General features: G+C 37.5%; 1 protein-coding gene across 5 annotated transcripts; it reads right to left on the reverse strand.

Annotated features, from left to right (window-relative positions):
- Nucleotides 1-137: 137 nt before the first annotated feature.
- Nucleotides 138-15,246, reverse strand: si:dkey-164f24.2 (uncharacterized protein LOC566607 homolog). 5 transcript variants are annotated; one of them, XM_057357313.1, is made up of 13 exons: nt 14,881-15,246; nt 14,533-14,737; nt 14,376-14,410; nt 8,854-9,204; nt 3,077-3,124; nt 2,675-2,710; nt 2,197-2,493; nt 2,049-2,087; nt 1,863-1,919; nt 1,649-1,741; nt 1,429-1,530; nt 651-705; nt 138-505 (listed from the first exon to the last, which is right to left on the reverse strand). In XM_057357313.1, exons 2-13 carry the CDS (start codon nt 14,696-14,698, stop codon nt 438-440), a joined length of 1,347 nt encoding a protein of 448 aa, XP_057213296.1. In that variant the 5' UTR covers nt 14,699-14,737; nt 14,881-15,246; the 3' UTR covers nt 138-437. The 5 variants fall into 5 exon arrangements, with proteins under 5 accessions (XP_057213296.1, XP_057213300.1, XP_057213298.1 ...); XM_057357317.1 differs by having other exon boundaries at nt 636-705; XM_057357315.1 differs by having other exon boundaries at nt 602-705.
- Between the last annotated feature and the right edge of the window lie 676 nt (nt 15,247-15,922).

Below are 15,922 nucleotides of genomic sequence, written 5' to 3' on the forward strand. Positions count from 1 at the left end.
ACCTCAACACAAAGTGAATTGTAAATCAGCTTATACCTTTCTCTTCTCAGAAGAGTGTTGAAAACATATGTGCGGATTGTCTAAAAAGTACTATTTATATTAAAACAGAAAAAAATTAATAAGTTGAGGATAGCAAATAGTCTTGAACTCCCTTTATTAAAAGTTTGGAAAAGGCACATGTAAATGGTGTGGGGGTTATCATATAAAACTGTGCTCTCTTTAGAAAGCTCTCCACTCCAAATTATTTGATCAAATAAAACAAATAAAACACAAAGTATTCCATTCCCAAGTACAAACATAAAAATGTGCAATACTCCACCATTTTGAACTATGTTTGCTTAGCATCTGCAAATCTATTGTACATGCATATGGAAATGAGTTAGAAGCATAAGAATAAAATCTATCAAAATTCATCAATGAAGAACAGCCATATATCGTCATAAATTTGTTGACCACCACAAAAAGGCACTTTGCAAAGTTTCATGTTGGAGCGGTACTTCAGGTCCTGAAAATAAAACAAACAAAAATAAATTGTTTATTGCTGGCCTATAGGTTTGCAACACATTGCATTAAGTGTAATTGTCAAAATGAGTCACATAACAATCTTCTGATAGCAAGAATATCCTTATCCGTGCCATAGACACTTCAACCTTCAATTGCAACTTCAGCACCTGCCAGACATCCATTCATGTTGTCCACGAAGTCCTGTGAAAATGAGAAATAACATGATATCAAATAGCACTGACAGGTGCTGACTCTCACCGTGAGTCCACTGTAAAAGTTAAGGGTCATATCACAAAACTAAACTGTCTGTGAGAGATACCTGGGCAAACAGAGAAATCTAGGAGGAAAGTTTCGTTTTGGGAAACAAAATACCTTTTTGGCTTCTGTTTCTACTTGTGCCATAAAATCATCTTGAGATCGAAATGTAAAGAATATTCAAAATAGATTACAATTTTATTATTGTGACAAAATCATTGCTAATAGAAATTCTCTTTCAAATCAGAGAAAAACTAAAAGCTGTACTACTTCACATTTCTGCAAACAAACAATTGTCAAGTTCTGTAAAGACTGGTTTCCCAAAATTAACTTTTTCTTTAAGCTTTAAACTTTAAAAGAATATTAATGTGATCATTTCCCTGGAAATCGTGATGAAGCAGTCAAGCTAAACATATAGGCCCAGTTTCACAGACAGGGCTTAGCTTAAGTCAGGACTAACCCTTAGTTAAATTGGGATATTTAGTTGCTTTTGTAAAAATGTCTTGGCAAAAAACATTACTGGTGTGCACCTCCAGACAAAACAATGGCACTGACATACTTTAAGATATTTTAGGGCAAGTTATTTTCAGCTAAGACAGCTCAAAAATTCATTTTAGTCTGGGACTAGCCTTAAACCTTGTCTGTGAAACTGGGCATTTATTAACTCACATTGATAATCTCCTTTGGCACAAGCACAGTCTCGGGAGCAGGAAGTGTTTCTGTCAGCATCTGTGATGATACCTCAGGGGCTTCTGTTGTTGTTTCAGGAATCTGTGGAAAAAATCCATATACTCTATTTGGATCAATCCAAGAAGCAAATAGGATTTAATGCTTGTTGAGCACATTGTACAGGTAGGTGTGTCTGCATTGGAGACATGCAATTGCTCACCTGTGTCTCTGGAATAGCTGCTTCAACCGCTAAAGACGACTCGGTCACAATGAAACCTTCAGCGACAGGACCGCGTGTGGACTCAACCAAAGGCTTAAGCATATGAGAACCCAAGCGCAAGACACCAGGTTCAAAATGAAACTTTAATCTAAAAGGATTCAGAACTTGAATGCTAATACAAACCCATTAAAACCGTAATAAAAAAGTATTATACCGTGTGTTCTTCCAGTGGGGCTGCCTGTTGCTCAGGCTCTGGTTCCACTGCAGCTTCCTAAGTTATAGAGTTATTTCAAGGATTTCTTTAGTTATTTTCTCCCTTGGCATGCTTTGCAAATCAGTTCAATGTTATGGCACAGTCTTTTCATTTAACTACAATAAAATGTAAATCCAAAGAACTCACCACTGGAACTTTTTCTGGTTCAGATGTTGCATGTGCACCCTATAGCCGAGAGAAAAAATCATACAAATAGGTGCTTAACAAGGACAAGAGAAATTCACCTGTAATGCATGCAGATACACTCATGCAAAGAATCCAAAGAATCAGTCACCTCTGTGACTTCTGTGACCGTGTGGATATCCCCAGGCTCAGCTTCAACACTCGTGACTTCCAATTCAACAGCCGGTTCTTCCACAACCTCGACAACAGGCTTGTTGATGTCTACTGAAGCTTCAACTACAGGCTCAACGTCAACCGCCGATGTTTCTGTCGGAGGTTTAACTGAAGATATGGTTTCAGCTGCAGCTTCTTTCTCCGCAGGTATTACCAATGATTCCTCTGCAGGAGTTTCAGTGACAGCTTCAACTTCACGCTCAGGTGCTTCGACGGGTTCAGCTACAACACGTATCTGCAAAAGTTTTTTTTTTAAAGGAAATAATGACTTAATGCGCTTTGACCAGAACATTGTATATTAAATTAAATGAAACCACAGCTGTTTGCACAGCATAGAGCAATATTTCACTCTTCTTTCTATCCGAGGTTGTCGGCATCTCCACCGTGTATGGAACAATACGAGTAAATGATCTTACCTCTGTGGCAACAGGGGCAGTGTCCTTATCCTGGATCTGTAAATAGTTTAGAAAATGTCATAGTTATTGAATAAACAAATTTGGTTAAACCTACAAAACTTTCAATCCATGCCCATTACAAAGCCTCCTATTCTAGATGTTGTGTATTTGTGTATAGCTCAAGTCTGAGTCCTCTGTTGGTCAAAAGAGTCAAAAGGGTAATCGTTCTTGAATGAATTAAGTTTTGTACACCCCATAAGGCAAAGGTGTGAAACAAAAGCACATTTGTGCACCCTAAAGGGAAGGAGGAGGTGCTAATAAAAAACCCACATATTAAAGCCTAATAATGTGTTTGACCAAAGGCGAGGGTGTTTTTATTAAACATATACAGGTGCTGTGCAGAAGACTGATGGTGTTATATACCTCAGATTCTGTTGGGATGGGCAACGGTTCGTCTATAGATGCTGTGACCTACAAAAACAGATAAGAACAAGATTTTAAAGCTTACTGTCAGAGTCTTAAAGGGGTCGTATGACACGGCTAAAACGAATATTATCGTTTGTTTTAGATGTAATGCAATGTGTATACACCATTTAAAGTTCAAAAACGCTGTATTTTCCACATACGGTGCATGTTTGTATCTCCTCTTTGCCCCGCCTCTCTGAAACGTGCAGATTTTTTACAAAGCTCATTGCTCTGAAAAGCGAGGTATGCTATGATTGGCCAGTTCACCAGTGCGTAGTGATTGGTCGAATACTGCAAGCGTGAGAAGGAAATGTAACACCTCTTACCATATTTGGAACATCAGGTTCCAAAGCAATTGTACTGACAGGTATGCCCACCTTACTTGCGTATACATTTGGGCGGTCTTAGTCAAATCATACCACGGACTGACGTAGATTTGTGGGGGTGTGGTTACACGAGGCGTTTCAGGCAGGTCTGGGTGAGCATTCGCTTTTAGACAGAATGCATCTTTTGTTCCGACACTTAATTTTTGCAATTTTACGTGTCTAATACATGCATGGGCAACTTATAACACACCAAAGACACAGAAAAACACGTGTTCGCGCCATATGACCCCTTTAAACTGTGGTCCTAGAATGGGTCAAGTTGAACCAGTGGTCCGTGAAGGATTCATGGGGGTCCACATGCTGATTAAAAACAAATCTACCTAAATAAAATAACTCACTTCAATAATATGACTTCAGTTATAAATCATTACAATTGTGTAAGTGAATGTAAGCGTTTTAAAGAAGTTGGTTGAAATGCTATACATACCATTACAAAATTATTTTCAGTTTTTCTGAATTTATTTTTTGTAAGTATGTTTAGGTAAAATGATCATTCTGTGATTACTGCGACCATTTCTCCCATTTTCCAAATAAAAATAAAAAATAACCAAAAAAAGATGCTATGTTTGCAGATGAAAGAAAATGAGTTCATATTCATTTTGAAACAACACAATACTAATGCTTCGACGTGTATTTAGGAAGTGTTTACAAAAATGAATTTTTGATGGAAGAAGCCTGATTTCTATCACAGTTTTCATGTGTCTTGTCTGCCTTGTCTCCTGAGGTTTGATTTTGTTGAAATATAACAGACATTGGAATTAAATGGCCCCTTTTTTCAGAGCTGTATGTTAAAATGCATGTACTGTAGTAAAAAATGTAACAAACGTTTATGACATATGGCAATAATTAATATCGAGTATTATTTAATATTAATGTGCCCTACATGTCTTTACTAGTCTCTACACTCAGTTTGCATTTCTTGACTTGCTGACAGAAGGTAAGTGCTCCAAGCACTTAAAATGTTTATATACTTTGTATATATTTCCAAAGCTTCATGCATTGCATGTACACATATTAATGTATACTTGCATCATAAATTCTCTAGTGGAATTCACAGAATGACATTAAGATTCATGCATTGTGTAAACCACACAATGGCTTAGAGGCCTACACAGTATAACACGCGCACACACACTATTGTCACAAGGACAGTTGTTAAATGAGACAAAAGACAGTTTGTTGGTCACCATGCCCCCTCCAACCTCAGACTTCAGCATGTGTGCATGTGATATTAAAGCAGCCCTCATGCCGACATACAGCCACGGAAAAAAATAAGAGACCACTTCAAAATTATTTTCATTTTTTATAACTATAATTAGGTATGTGTTTAAATAAAATGTTTCATTCAGTGAACAAGTGAGAATATTTATCAGAATTTCTAAATAAAAATATTGCTTTTTATATTGTTTAACTTTTTTGTAGACATTGAAAACAGGGCAAATTGACCAAAATAACAAAAAAGATGCCATTTTTGCAGATCATAAATACTGCAAAGAAAAATAGTTCATATTCATGTTTAAACACCACAATACTTATGTTTTACTGTACATGTATTGGATCAAAAACGAATGTATGGAATAAGACAGACGTTTTCGCAACTCTCATGCGTCTTTGCCCCAGTCTCTCACATTGCTGTTGGGTGACTTTATGTCATTCCCGAGGTCTGTTTCTGTTTAAATTGAGCAAACACTGAACTGGAATTGGCAGAATATACAGTATATAATATAAATGCAGAATAGAGACAAAACTGGAGTGATCTATTACTTTTTCCATGGTTATATGTACAATCCTAACCAGGAAATCACGGAAGAATTGACAGATAATCCAGTGTAAAAGCAAACATTACAAAAGATGCCACGCCCCCTCTTAAGCAGGCATGACTGAGCCATTCCCACCCCACCTACAGTACACTAAGCACATTCCTCATCTCCATCCCTCCATCTTCATCTATCTCATCTATCTACTAAAACACTCATCACATCTAAACTCCTCCTCTACACTATCCATCCTGGGGGTACAGAGCATTCCGTCTCTACCATCTAAACTAAACCCCTCAATAGGATAGGGGTGTAGTAAGGTGGGAGCTCACCTGCGTTTCCACTGAGACATCCAGCAAGTCAACGGGCTCCCGACGGGCTCGAAACCAACTGAGAATGAGCCCCATGACATCACAGACCCGTCTCTCTAATAAAAGACTCTGATCCTGGACTTTGGACCCTGGCCTCTCTAAATGTGTGTGCATGTCCAGCCCAAGCACTTGTGTTTTCTGCACAGGGAGTGGAGAGGCTGAAGCAAAGCTCACAGGAAAAGAAGGGTGGGCATTCAGGGATTGGCTTCTCTTCCAAAAAATACACAAGGGAGGGTGAGGGATGAAAGACTAGGGAGAGAGAGGAACTGACAATACTGTGGCATCTCAGACATTGTCCAGGGCCCTGATGACAAGTAGAGGCTACAAAAAGGTCTTCTATGGTAGAGAGCCGACTCCACTGCGCCTGGGAAAGAGCAGCTCACCTGTAAATGTTGTTTCCCAGGCCCCGTGTATTGTAGTAATTTTAGTAATGGCCCTGGGTTTGGGTTGGGAAGGAATTCAAGCTTGCATATACAGTATATGCACTCATGTCTCAACACAGACATCTGTCTCTGTCAGCACATTATTGCCATGCGCTCTCACATGTGTATAAAGTAGGGAAGATGTTTTTAAAATCGAGAGTTTTTGGTAACGAAGGCCTATTTTGTGTTTAGCAGACAAGCTTCTTAAAGGACCAGTTCACCAAAATTCCTTCATAATGTACCCCCATAATTTTGGCCTACAAAACCACCACTGGTTCGGCACCCCCATATCTTCACTCGCTAATTCAGACTTATGTACCCGCCCGATCCCTGCGCTCTGCAATCGTCTTGTGGTGCTGTCCCACAAAGGGAAAAAAATCACTCTCATGCACTTTCTCCGGATGTGTTCCACGACTCTGGAACGATATCCCTCTTGCCACAAGATTGGCGGATTCTGTAGCGGTCTTTAAGAATCGGCTAAAACACATCTCTTCCATCAACATCTGACCCATTAGTACAGTCTTCTACTTCTTTTCTACTTTCCTATACCCCCCCAAAAAAACTTCTCAGCTTCGTATACTGTGATAGAATGACTGAGACCAGTTGTACTGCACCTATGCATTGTTGTTCTTTTGTTGCACAAATTGCTTCTACTGTTTTTCCCCTACTTTGTACGTCGCTTTGGATAAAAGCGTCTGCTAAATTACTAAATGTAAATGTAAAAGTAATTTACTTTTATAATTTATAGCCATGCTATCCCAGGTGTAGATGACTTCCTCACATCAGCTGAACACTGTCCGAAATATATGAAATAATCCCGGTGGGTTCAAATCTGCTGAACACAAAATAAGGCCGATATACAGGCCTTCAATAAAAGCGACTAGTTGACAGATCACTCATCAAACCACCATATTTGGGTGTACTATTCTTTTAAGGGGGTGACTACAACTAGCTGACATTTCTTACTAGTTGGACTGGATAGACTGGGCAGTACAAACAGCCACTGAAAAAATTAAGAGACCATTTCAAAACCAGTTTTTCTGATTTTAAAATGTATATTTATAGGTATGTGTTTAGGTAAAATTATCATTTTTGTTTTATTTTGTGAACTACAAACAATACAAAACAAAACGCTCAAATACTCACTTTTATGCAGGTCACAGACAACTGGTGATCGATGTCAGTTTTAAAAGTACTATGCCTAAAAAGATACCAGCATTCAGAAATGCTTCTAATCCCAGCACCTTGGTCCTAAATGAACTTTGTTTCATTGTGTACTAGCTGCATATGGTTAAAATTACAACAAAAGCTTGCTTGAACCGACTTGACAAAATACCCAGCGCCTACATTGCACAAATGATCACACCTCTATATTTCATATATAGACTGCATCTATAGATGTATTACAGTCCTTCACGGGCATTACGCTCTCAGGCGTCCTGTCAGTTGGTAGAATTTCAAAATCAAGTGCAGGTGGTAGATCCTTTTCCTATCTAGCGCCTAAACTTTGGAACAGTCTTCCCTGCACTATCCGGGAGGCAGACACACTCTGTCAGTTTAAATCTAGACTAAAGACGCATCTTTTCAATCTTGCATACGCTACACTTCCATAATATAAATCCTCTGAGGGTTTAGGCTGCATTAGTTAGATCAACCGGAACCAGGAACACTTCCAACAGCAACTGATGTACTTGTTGCATCAAAGAGTGCAGAACAGTACTCTACTGTCAACCAGTCTTGTCTCATTGTTCCAAGGTTACCACAGCGAACAGGATGCAGTTTATGCCCAGACCAGATGGTAGAGCGGCGAATGGGAAGCAGCAACCTGACAAGAGCTGAGATGATAGAGCTGGATAAAGAAGGACGTGGCGACTTGACACGTCTTCACTACAAAATTTCAAATGCTATTAGATTATTAATGATAATCTTAAATCTATAATTTACTTTATTAGTAAGTTTATTTATTTTTTATTTAGCCTTGTTGTGCAAGCACTGTCGAGCCTGGCCCTATTTGCCTGGCCGGGGGGGCTGCTTTAGAATTTTAAAGTTTGACTTAATTAATATTGCATTTAGGAATTTATAGTCTGTTATATTTGACCTGTGCTTCTCTCTTATTTATCTTAAATGTGTGCTTTCACTGTGCGTGCGTTCATGTTTGTATATCCCGGTGGGGACCTAAACCTGAATGCACACCAACTCAATGGGGACACGTGTCACCGTGGGGACCAAAATTGAGGTCCCCATGGGCAAAAAAGCTTATAAATTGTACAGAACAATATTTTTTTTAAATCTAAAAATGCAAAAAGTGTTCTATGATCTTTAGGTTTAGGGGTAGGGTTAGGGATAAGGGATAGAATATACAGTTTGTACAGTATAAAAAACATTACGCCTATGGACTGTCCGTCGGTGTCTATGTGTGTGTGTGTGCACGTGCTTGTCTGTGTGTGTGTGTGCGTCCATGTGTCTGCACGTCCGTGTGTGTGTCTATGTCTATGTGTGTTAGTACGTGTGCATATTGTGTGTGTGGAGTGTTTTGTATGTGGGTATGTCTGTCTTCTTTGTTTTCACCTTTTTCTTGTTTTTACAGGTATAACTTCAATTGTTTTGCTTATAGTCAATATGTCTCATGTACAGCTGCTTTGTAACAATGAAAATTGTAAAAAGCGCTATATAAATAAAGTACCTCTTTAGGTAACAATTGTTATCTCTTCATTCCAAAAAAGGAAGTTTCTGATGTGCACTAGATTAATATCAAGAATTCTTTTAACCTGTGACCTTAAAGAAAAGTGATCGCAATACCTCTGTTACTGAAGCTGTGACAATGTCTGCTGTTTCAATCACAGGTTGTTCCTCTACAGCGGGGTCCACTGGAGCTTCTGTAGATTCCTCTGCAGCCTTCAACACATCATCTTTAACGTCATCTGTGGCTGGGATCTCCTCTTTCACAATTGGTTCTTCAGGAGTAATTTCAGCTGGAACTTCAACCGGGTCAACCGCTGCCACATGAGTTTTAACTGGAACCACAGGAGGAAGCTCAGAGGTTTTAGCGACTGGAACCCGTGTGATAACTGGGGGAGAGACTGCACAAACTCCTTGGGCCCCCTTTCCAAAAGAGCCATACTGGTCCTCTAGGGCGCTTCTTTGGGCCTGCTGCTCGCAAATAAAAGAAAGAGTAGAGATCACTTTAAAGAAATCAAAACAGGGATTTTGAGTCCATACAATGGAAGTCGATGAGGGCCAATGTTGTATGGTTACCAACATTCTTGAAAATATCTTCTTTTGTGTTCTGCAGAAGAAAGAAAGTCATACAGGTTTGGACTGACATGAAGATGCGCAAATGACCAAAAACATTTCATTTATAGGTGAACTACCCCTTTAAGTTGGAAACTGCACTAATGGTTTTAGATTTTTAACTTCACTGAGACGTTACGTAAGTGAACAAAACTTGGCTGTCTAAAGCCAAAAAATAAGCTGAATCCAACTGATTCAGCCATGCCTAGTAAGGCGAGAGTCAGCACCCCTCTGAGCTCCAGACAGGACCATAAAGAAGAGACCAAAATGCTAATCACATCATAATGGAGCCACGATCGCTTTATAATCAGACTCACTGCTTCATTAGCCAAGAGCAAGGGCTGGACAGTACGGTTTACACAGGCTTCAAAAGAGTTTAAGCTCACATACTGTATAAAGTGCAACCATGTGTGAAGACCAGCATCAGCACTGGACTGGCCACAGCTCTTACACAACAATTAAAGCCAAAAGAGGCAAAACATGGGCTTGAGTTCATGAAACAAGCCAGCTTCGTTTCAGACACCACAACAGGCTGTCAACAGTGTAGCAGCGTAAAAAGGTATAGTGTTTGGGGGCAGATGGAAAGGAGTTGGTCTTTCATACATAAACAAGAGAAACCAGTTTGGAAGATTGATGATGGGTTACAAGTGAAGGCCAGTGTATATTGGAAAAGGCAGCTAGCCGTTTTGTTTTGTGCTGGGTAGCAACAAACAGTGTGTTGGAATGTGTTCGCCCACAGTACTCTCACTATTTTCTATTTTACAAGGATGATTAGAGACCCTGAAATGTGCCCGGACCGGTTTAGGAATGGCTATATCTGGGAGACTTACCAGCTAGAGAGATAAAAGATACCTCTCTATTTTTATACTTGTGTGAATGGCAGGTCTGTTGATATGATGACATGCCATAGGGTTTAAGAACAGAGAGTGAGCAGTACTTGGTTGCATTGTCGGCAGTGCAAAGTAAACTGAAGATGGTATTCAAGAGATTTTAATGGCATCCACTGAAAAAAAGCTGCTGATAATTCCAGCAATGAAATTCCGTTAGCACAAAGTATGAGTTTTATATCACTGGCTAATGTCTGGCAATGTCAACAAAATGACATATTGCATTTGTTAAGTACCAAATAGTTAAAACAAAGTGTTGCCTTTATAATAGAAACCTAATAGAAATAATGTTTTTTGTTTTTCTTGGAGGACAAAACCCTCATCAGTTTTTGTCTCTGTAGGAATGTGCCCTCAACCACGTTTGGAATCAGATTTGCCCAAGGGATGTGCCAATATCAACAAAGTCCATATGAGTTTGGGGGTGGGTCAGAAGATTTTATTTGGTGTATGTGTGGACATTACAAGCACACAAAGCAAACCAAACACTCACTCTATTGTAACAAACCAAACATGCATTAGTATAATTAAGAGTAAGGTATTATTTAAGTGAGTTGCAAGTATTAGAAAGCAGAAAATGCATGACCCTGAAGGAACTACAAGCAGAGAGTAAATCGTTCTAGTCTTTATTTTAAGATATGTGTTTATGCCTATATAATTTGCAATTAGGCCTTAGGTTTAAGCACTAAACTTATGTTAACCAAGCCTCTTATAACAACAAATAATTATTTATTTTATTTATTTATTATTATTTATATAAAAGCCATGTTATGAAGCTACAAAGTGGGGGCTTGCAAACATACGACTGCATTTCTGTATTGTTTCCTATGGACACACCCACAACATGCTGTTTAAATAAAATAAAATGATTATTTGTTCTCTGTTCTCGTAAAATAAACAATATTTTAAGTTCTGTACTTTGGCCAATCGCGAACACACAGTAGCCTACGTTATAAACTTATGACGACGGTTAACTAGTAACAGTTTACAGTGCTTTAGACATGTAACGTAACGTTATTATGACATTTAGGCATTATCTCACACATAGCATGTGGACTAAAATTAGACAAAACGGAAACAATTGCACCCTATTTAAAACATATTGCAGCCTCTATATACAAATATATATACATATTATTTTCTTTTTGTCGCAGAATATCTGTGAAAAATCAAGTAACGTTACTTACAACTCTCCTCATTCGGCGCATGTTCTTCTTTCTCTTGCTGGGCATCTTCACTGGCTCGAGAGCGTCAAAACGTTATGGAGAAATGCAGGATTGCCGTAACGTTAGATGCAGTGCGGATAAAATAAAGTCCCAATGACAGTATGGTTCTATTTAAAGCTCTGTTTCTGTCTATAGGGGAGGGGGTTAAAACATCAGCATCAATACTGAAGTGGGCTGACCCTGTAACAGCTCTTTGCGAGGTTAATATTACTGCGACAAAACAAATTTTTAAAAGAAAATAAAAAATAAAAACCGACCCGATATAAATTTATAATTTTTTATAATTTATACTTTTTGGCATTTTAAGTTAAAATGTCTCTATCTCACCTAATGAACTTTTTTTGCAAGCAAACTACCGCAAAATAAATGGTTGTTTTTACAAAACGGTTGTATTTGTTAACATAAGTTAATGCATTAGTTAACATGAACTAACAATCAACAAAACAACATATGTTAATTTCAGCATACTAATACATTTTCAAAATCAAAATTTGTCATTGCTAACATTATTTAATGCACAATGAACTAAGATGAACAGTTGTATCGACATATAACTAACATTAACAACGATTAATAAACGTATTTTTATTATTTTTAAAAGTATCTTATTGTTAGTTCATGCATTAATGCATTCAAATGTTAAAAATACAACCTTACTTTAAAGTGTTGCAGTTTTTGTTAACAAATGGACTTTCAAATCATTGTATTTAACAATATAGGCTACTATAAACACATATGCACGTTTGATGTAGCATGCACAAAGTGTCCATTGTGGGATACACTCATCCCTGCCCTCTTTCTTCAGCCACATCCATACACCCACACAATACACGTTACAGAGCAAGCACGTGATCGAAAAACTGGAGTTGAGCTGTGATAGGCTTTGAGTTACATAACTGGTGGGTAGAGAAAAACAATGGCTATTTTATGATTGTTCATTGCATTTCACCCACATAAACTGTGCGTCATCAGCCAAAACTAGCATATTTTAAGATATGTCAGGGCAAGTTATTTTCAGTAAAGACAGCTCAAACATTCATTTTAGTCTGGGACTAGCCTTAAGCCTTGTCTGTGAAAGACAAGATTGATTGGAATAGATTTATCTTGATTTGTTTTCTGTGAGGACAAATATGACTTTAGTTAATGTGTTTTGGCTATCTGGATGATTACAAATCTTCTAAATGTCTCAACAAGCAACCAAAAAAACTCATATGAAGTAGAATGTATATGACAAATAATTTTGCACAACGACTAATTTAATAAAATTAAGTTAATCTAAATTAATTTGTACCAGTTTGTGCTGTAAAATACCTTCATTTGAAACTATTTTAGGTAATCTGTTATGGAATTGCAAGGTATTTACAAGCTTAGTTGCATAGTTGAATGACTGGAAGATGTGAAAGTATCAGTTAACCTTAGACCCTCTGACACTTGAAGAGCATGCCCCAAATTAATGTGGTGGCATTTAAAAAATTTGCCCCCTAACTGTACATGTGTTCAAACTTTTCTGGTTTAAAATAATACAAAGTATGCAATTTTTGTTAAATTCTTGCTTTGTGAATCTGGCTTTGGCCCTTGTGACTGAATGTAAACCAATCAAACAGTCTACTTTAAAACGTGTGTTCTAAAATAGTATTTCCTCATCAAACCTGCATGCATTTGTGTATATAAATCTGAATACATGAGCGAAGGAAAATACATTTCTGTTTCCCTTTCTGCTCCTTATCTTACGTTTTTATTACTTTTTATCTAACTAAACTTCATCTTTTCTTGTCAGTAGTATTGCTGTGGAATATACTTTTTATGTTTAAGCTACCCCCCAAAATACCTCAACCACTCAGAATGATTAGGAATCTCCATTCTTCCAGCAGTGGACCCTGTGTTTCCATGTCTCTTTTGACCCCTCACTCACCAAGCACTCCTTCACTTCAGATTCTATCATTACTCATAACACATCAAACCTACTGGGAGTACCCTCCTGTTTACACAATTAAAAACATTAATATAGATATTTGCAAATGAGTCTAGACACATGCTGTGTGGATTTCTACCGTATAAAACGTTTATGACACCAGTAAGATAAAAAAGCAAAACAGACAACAGCATGTTTACACAGAGGTCTTTTTAGTTACCGGCATGTGTTCTTCAAAATTACCTTTGCTGTCTGTGCATCTGTTAATAAATAACTGAGCAGATCTGAGTAAAAAACACCAAGACATCTATGAAACTTCAAGGAAGATAACTCAAGAGACTGCTAGGGGTTATTAACACTATTTGTAATTGAATGTATAATGTCATAAATAATTTACAATTCATATTTACAAAAAAAAACATCAATGTTAATTAAGTTAACAATTACCCCGTTTTTTCTAATCATAGAATATAAAATCACTGAAAATCTTTTATTCCAGAACACTTAACCACTTGTAAAAGACCAAAGCTGAGGGGCTAAATCTCAGATAGATAAAACAAAATCAGTGTTATAGAAATCAACCAGAGTCCCTCTTTTATCTCACGTCCCCTTATATAAAGTCATTTTCCTTTTTTTGTTCCTTCTTTCATAAAAGTGTCTCTATATTTCTCAGTTTGATAATGATCAGAGTCAATGGCCCCTGGTGAGTCATTTAAGATGAGGAACAGATCTCCATTAGATTCTGTCACAGTGTGTACTCTTTGTTTAACACCTTTAGAGCACCAGGTTGGTTTCAAGGACTTCACAGAAGGGTCCACTGCCTGATAGATTCCCTCACCTTCAGCTAATGTAATTTTGTACTTATGCCATGGGCACACTATACATGACCGGCCATCAAACTCCTTGATTGGCAAAAGAGAAAATGCAAAAGTTATTCATGGATTTGTGGAAAAAAATTAATAACAAACTTGGGTAATGTCCCTCATTAAAGGCTTCTGAACAACCCACCTCAATATCTCCTTTGTGTAGTGGACCTCCAGCGTCTGCAACAAAATAATTAACATAAAAAGCAAACAAGTACTTAAATATACACCGTTTTCCTAACAGATTATCTTTGCAAACATGTCAAATATTGATGACGTAAGGACGCTTGTTTTGAACTCACGGTAGCAGCGAACATCGATGGCATAAAAGTCCCCCTGGTGGTAAAGCACGAGAACATCTCTGTCGCCCACAGACTTCACAACTCGACCGGCTTGAATGATGTTCTCTTTCTTTCCTATGAAATGAAAAGGTTTGGATGCAGCCACAATCTGTCCATCAGAGTTCATGTTCACAGTGTAATTGTGCTTCAGAGTATTGACATTAAGCTTACAGAGAGAAACAGAAAAAGGAGAAATAAAGCGTTTATTAGTATGCACTACAGTATAACATTGGTGTGTCTGCCATATAAAGCCACTTATATCCTTATCATTGTTGTATATTTACTTAAAAAACTACTAAAATAAACTACCTTTGTATAATGGCGCAAGTCGCTCCAACAAACAGCTGCTGTATTATCGCATGACTTTCGAGTAAGTTTGTTTGTTGACTGTCCAAGTTGATAAAGTTGCAGCAGGTTTGGGAGAAAAACGTGACCCTTCCGAGAGGCCCGGTTAAAAGGTAATGTTCATTTTAAACGTTATACTCTCCTCCACTGTCTTTGTCAAATACGAAAGACGCATGAAATACAGATACTAAACAAAACATCAAAATGTCTATACATATTTGAAATTTCCTATCAAACCGTCATCAATATCGTTTTGTCTCGTTCATCTAATTTATAAAATAGCCGATAAACGGATATCATAATTTCATAGGAAACCACCAACTTCATAGTTTTTCGTTTCCGGTCATATTCTTTTTCAAAATAAAAGTTTGTACGCTGCACCAACAGTGTTTTCTGATTGAAAGGTCAACTAACGTACATGTCATTAAAATATGTGTTTAAATTATGAGCAGCTTGATAGATGGTAATATTTCCAGAATTGTAATAGGTATCATATTGTTGAATTTATTTTCAGTGCCGTTTATTCTCAACTGACCCTATGGCATTTCATATTGATGTACATTTTGTATTGCAGTTTAAAGTGAGTCCTTTAGGTAGTGCTGTTGATACGCAAAAACACAACGTCGTTTTTTTATGTCATTTGAAAAATGAATTCTGACATAAACAGTGTAAATTAGCTATTACAAATGCACAAATTAGATAAATATATATTTTTCGTTATTTGGCTTTCTCTTTGTTTACAATATACAGTAAATAAACAATAAAATCACAACAGGGTAAAATGGAGCATACTATATATATATATATTATGCACCACATGTATGATGGGGGGTTCATGAGGAGGCATTAACCTAGTTTCATCCAGAGGCCAAATGTTGCTTTTAACAGCTATTTAGAATCTTGGGAATTAAGAGCAGCATGTTTTATTAACATCAGAGAGCAGCAGAAGTGGAAAAGATGATAAATTGGTGTTAGCCCTCACTGTGTGGCACCCATCACATCCAAC

This window comes from Triplophysa rosa, linkage group LG17, assembly GCF_024868665.1.
Source record: "Triplophysa rosa linkage group LG17, Trosa_1v2, whole genome shotgun sequence".
In the NCBI taxonomy this organism is placed as follows: Eukaryota; Metazoa; Chordata; class Actinopteri; order Cypriniformes; family Nemacheilidae; genus Triplophysa; species Triplophysa rosa.

Coding starts and splice junctions, on each gene's coding strand:
- si:dkey-164f24.2 (XM_057357313.1), bottom strand. CDS start 14,698: ATGAACTCTGATGGACAGATTGTGGCTGCATCCAAACCTTTTCATTTC. Junction 2,494..2,674: donor CTGCCCCTGTTGCCACAGAG/GTAAGATCATTT, acceptor AAACTTTTGCAG/ATACGTGTTGTAGCTGAACC. Junction 1,531..1,648: donor CAGCTATTCCAGAGACACAG/GTGAGCAATTGC, acceptor TTTTTTCCACAG/ATTCCTGAAACAACAACAGA.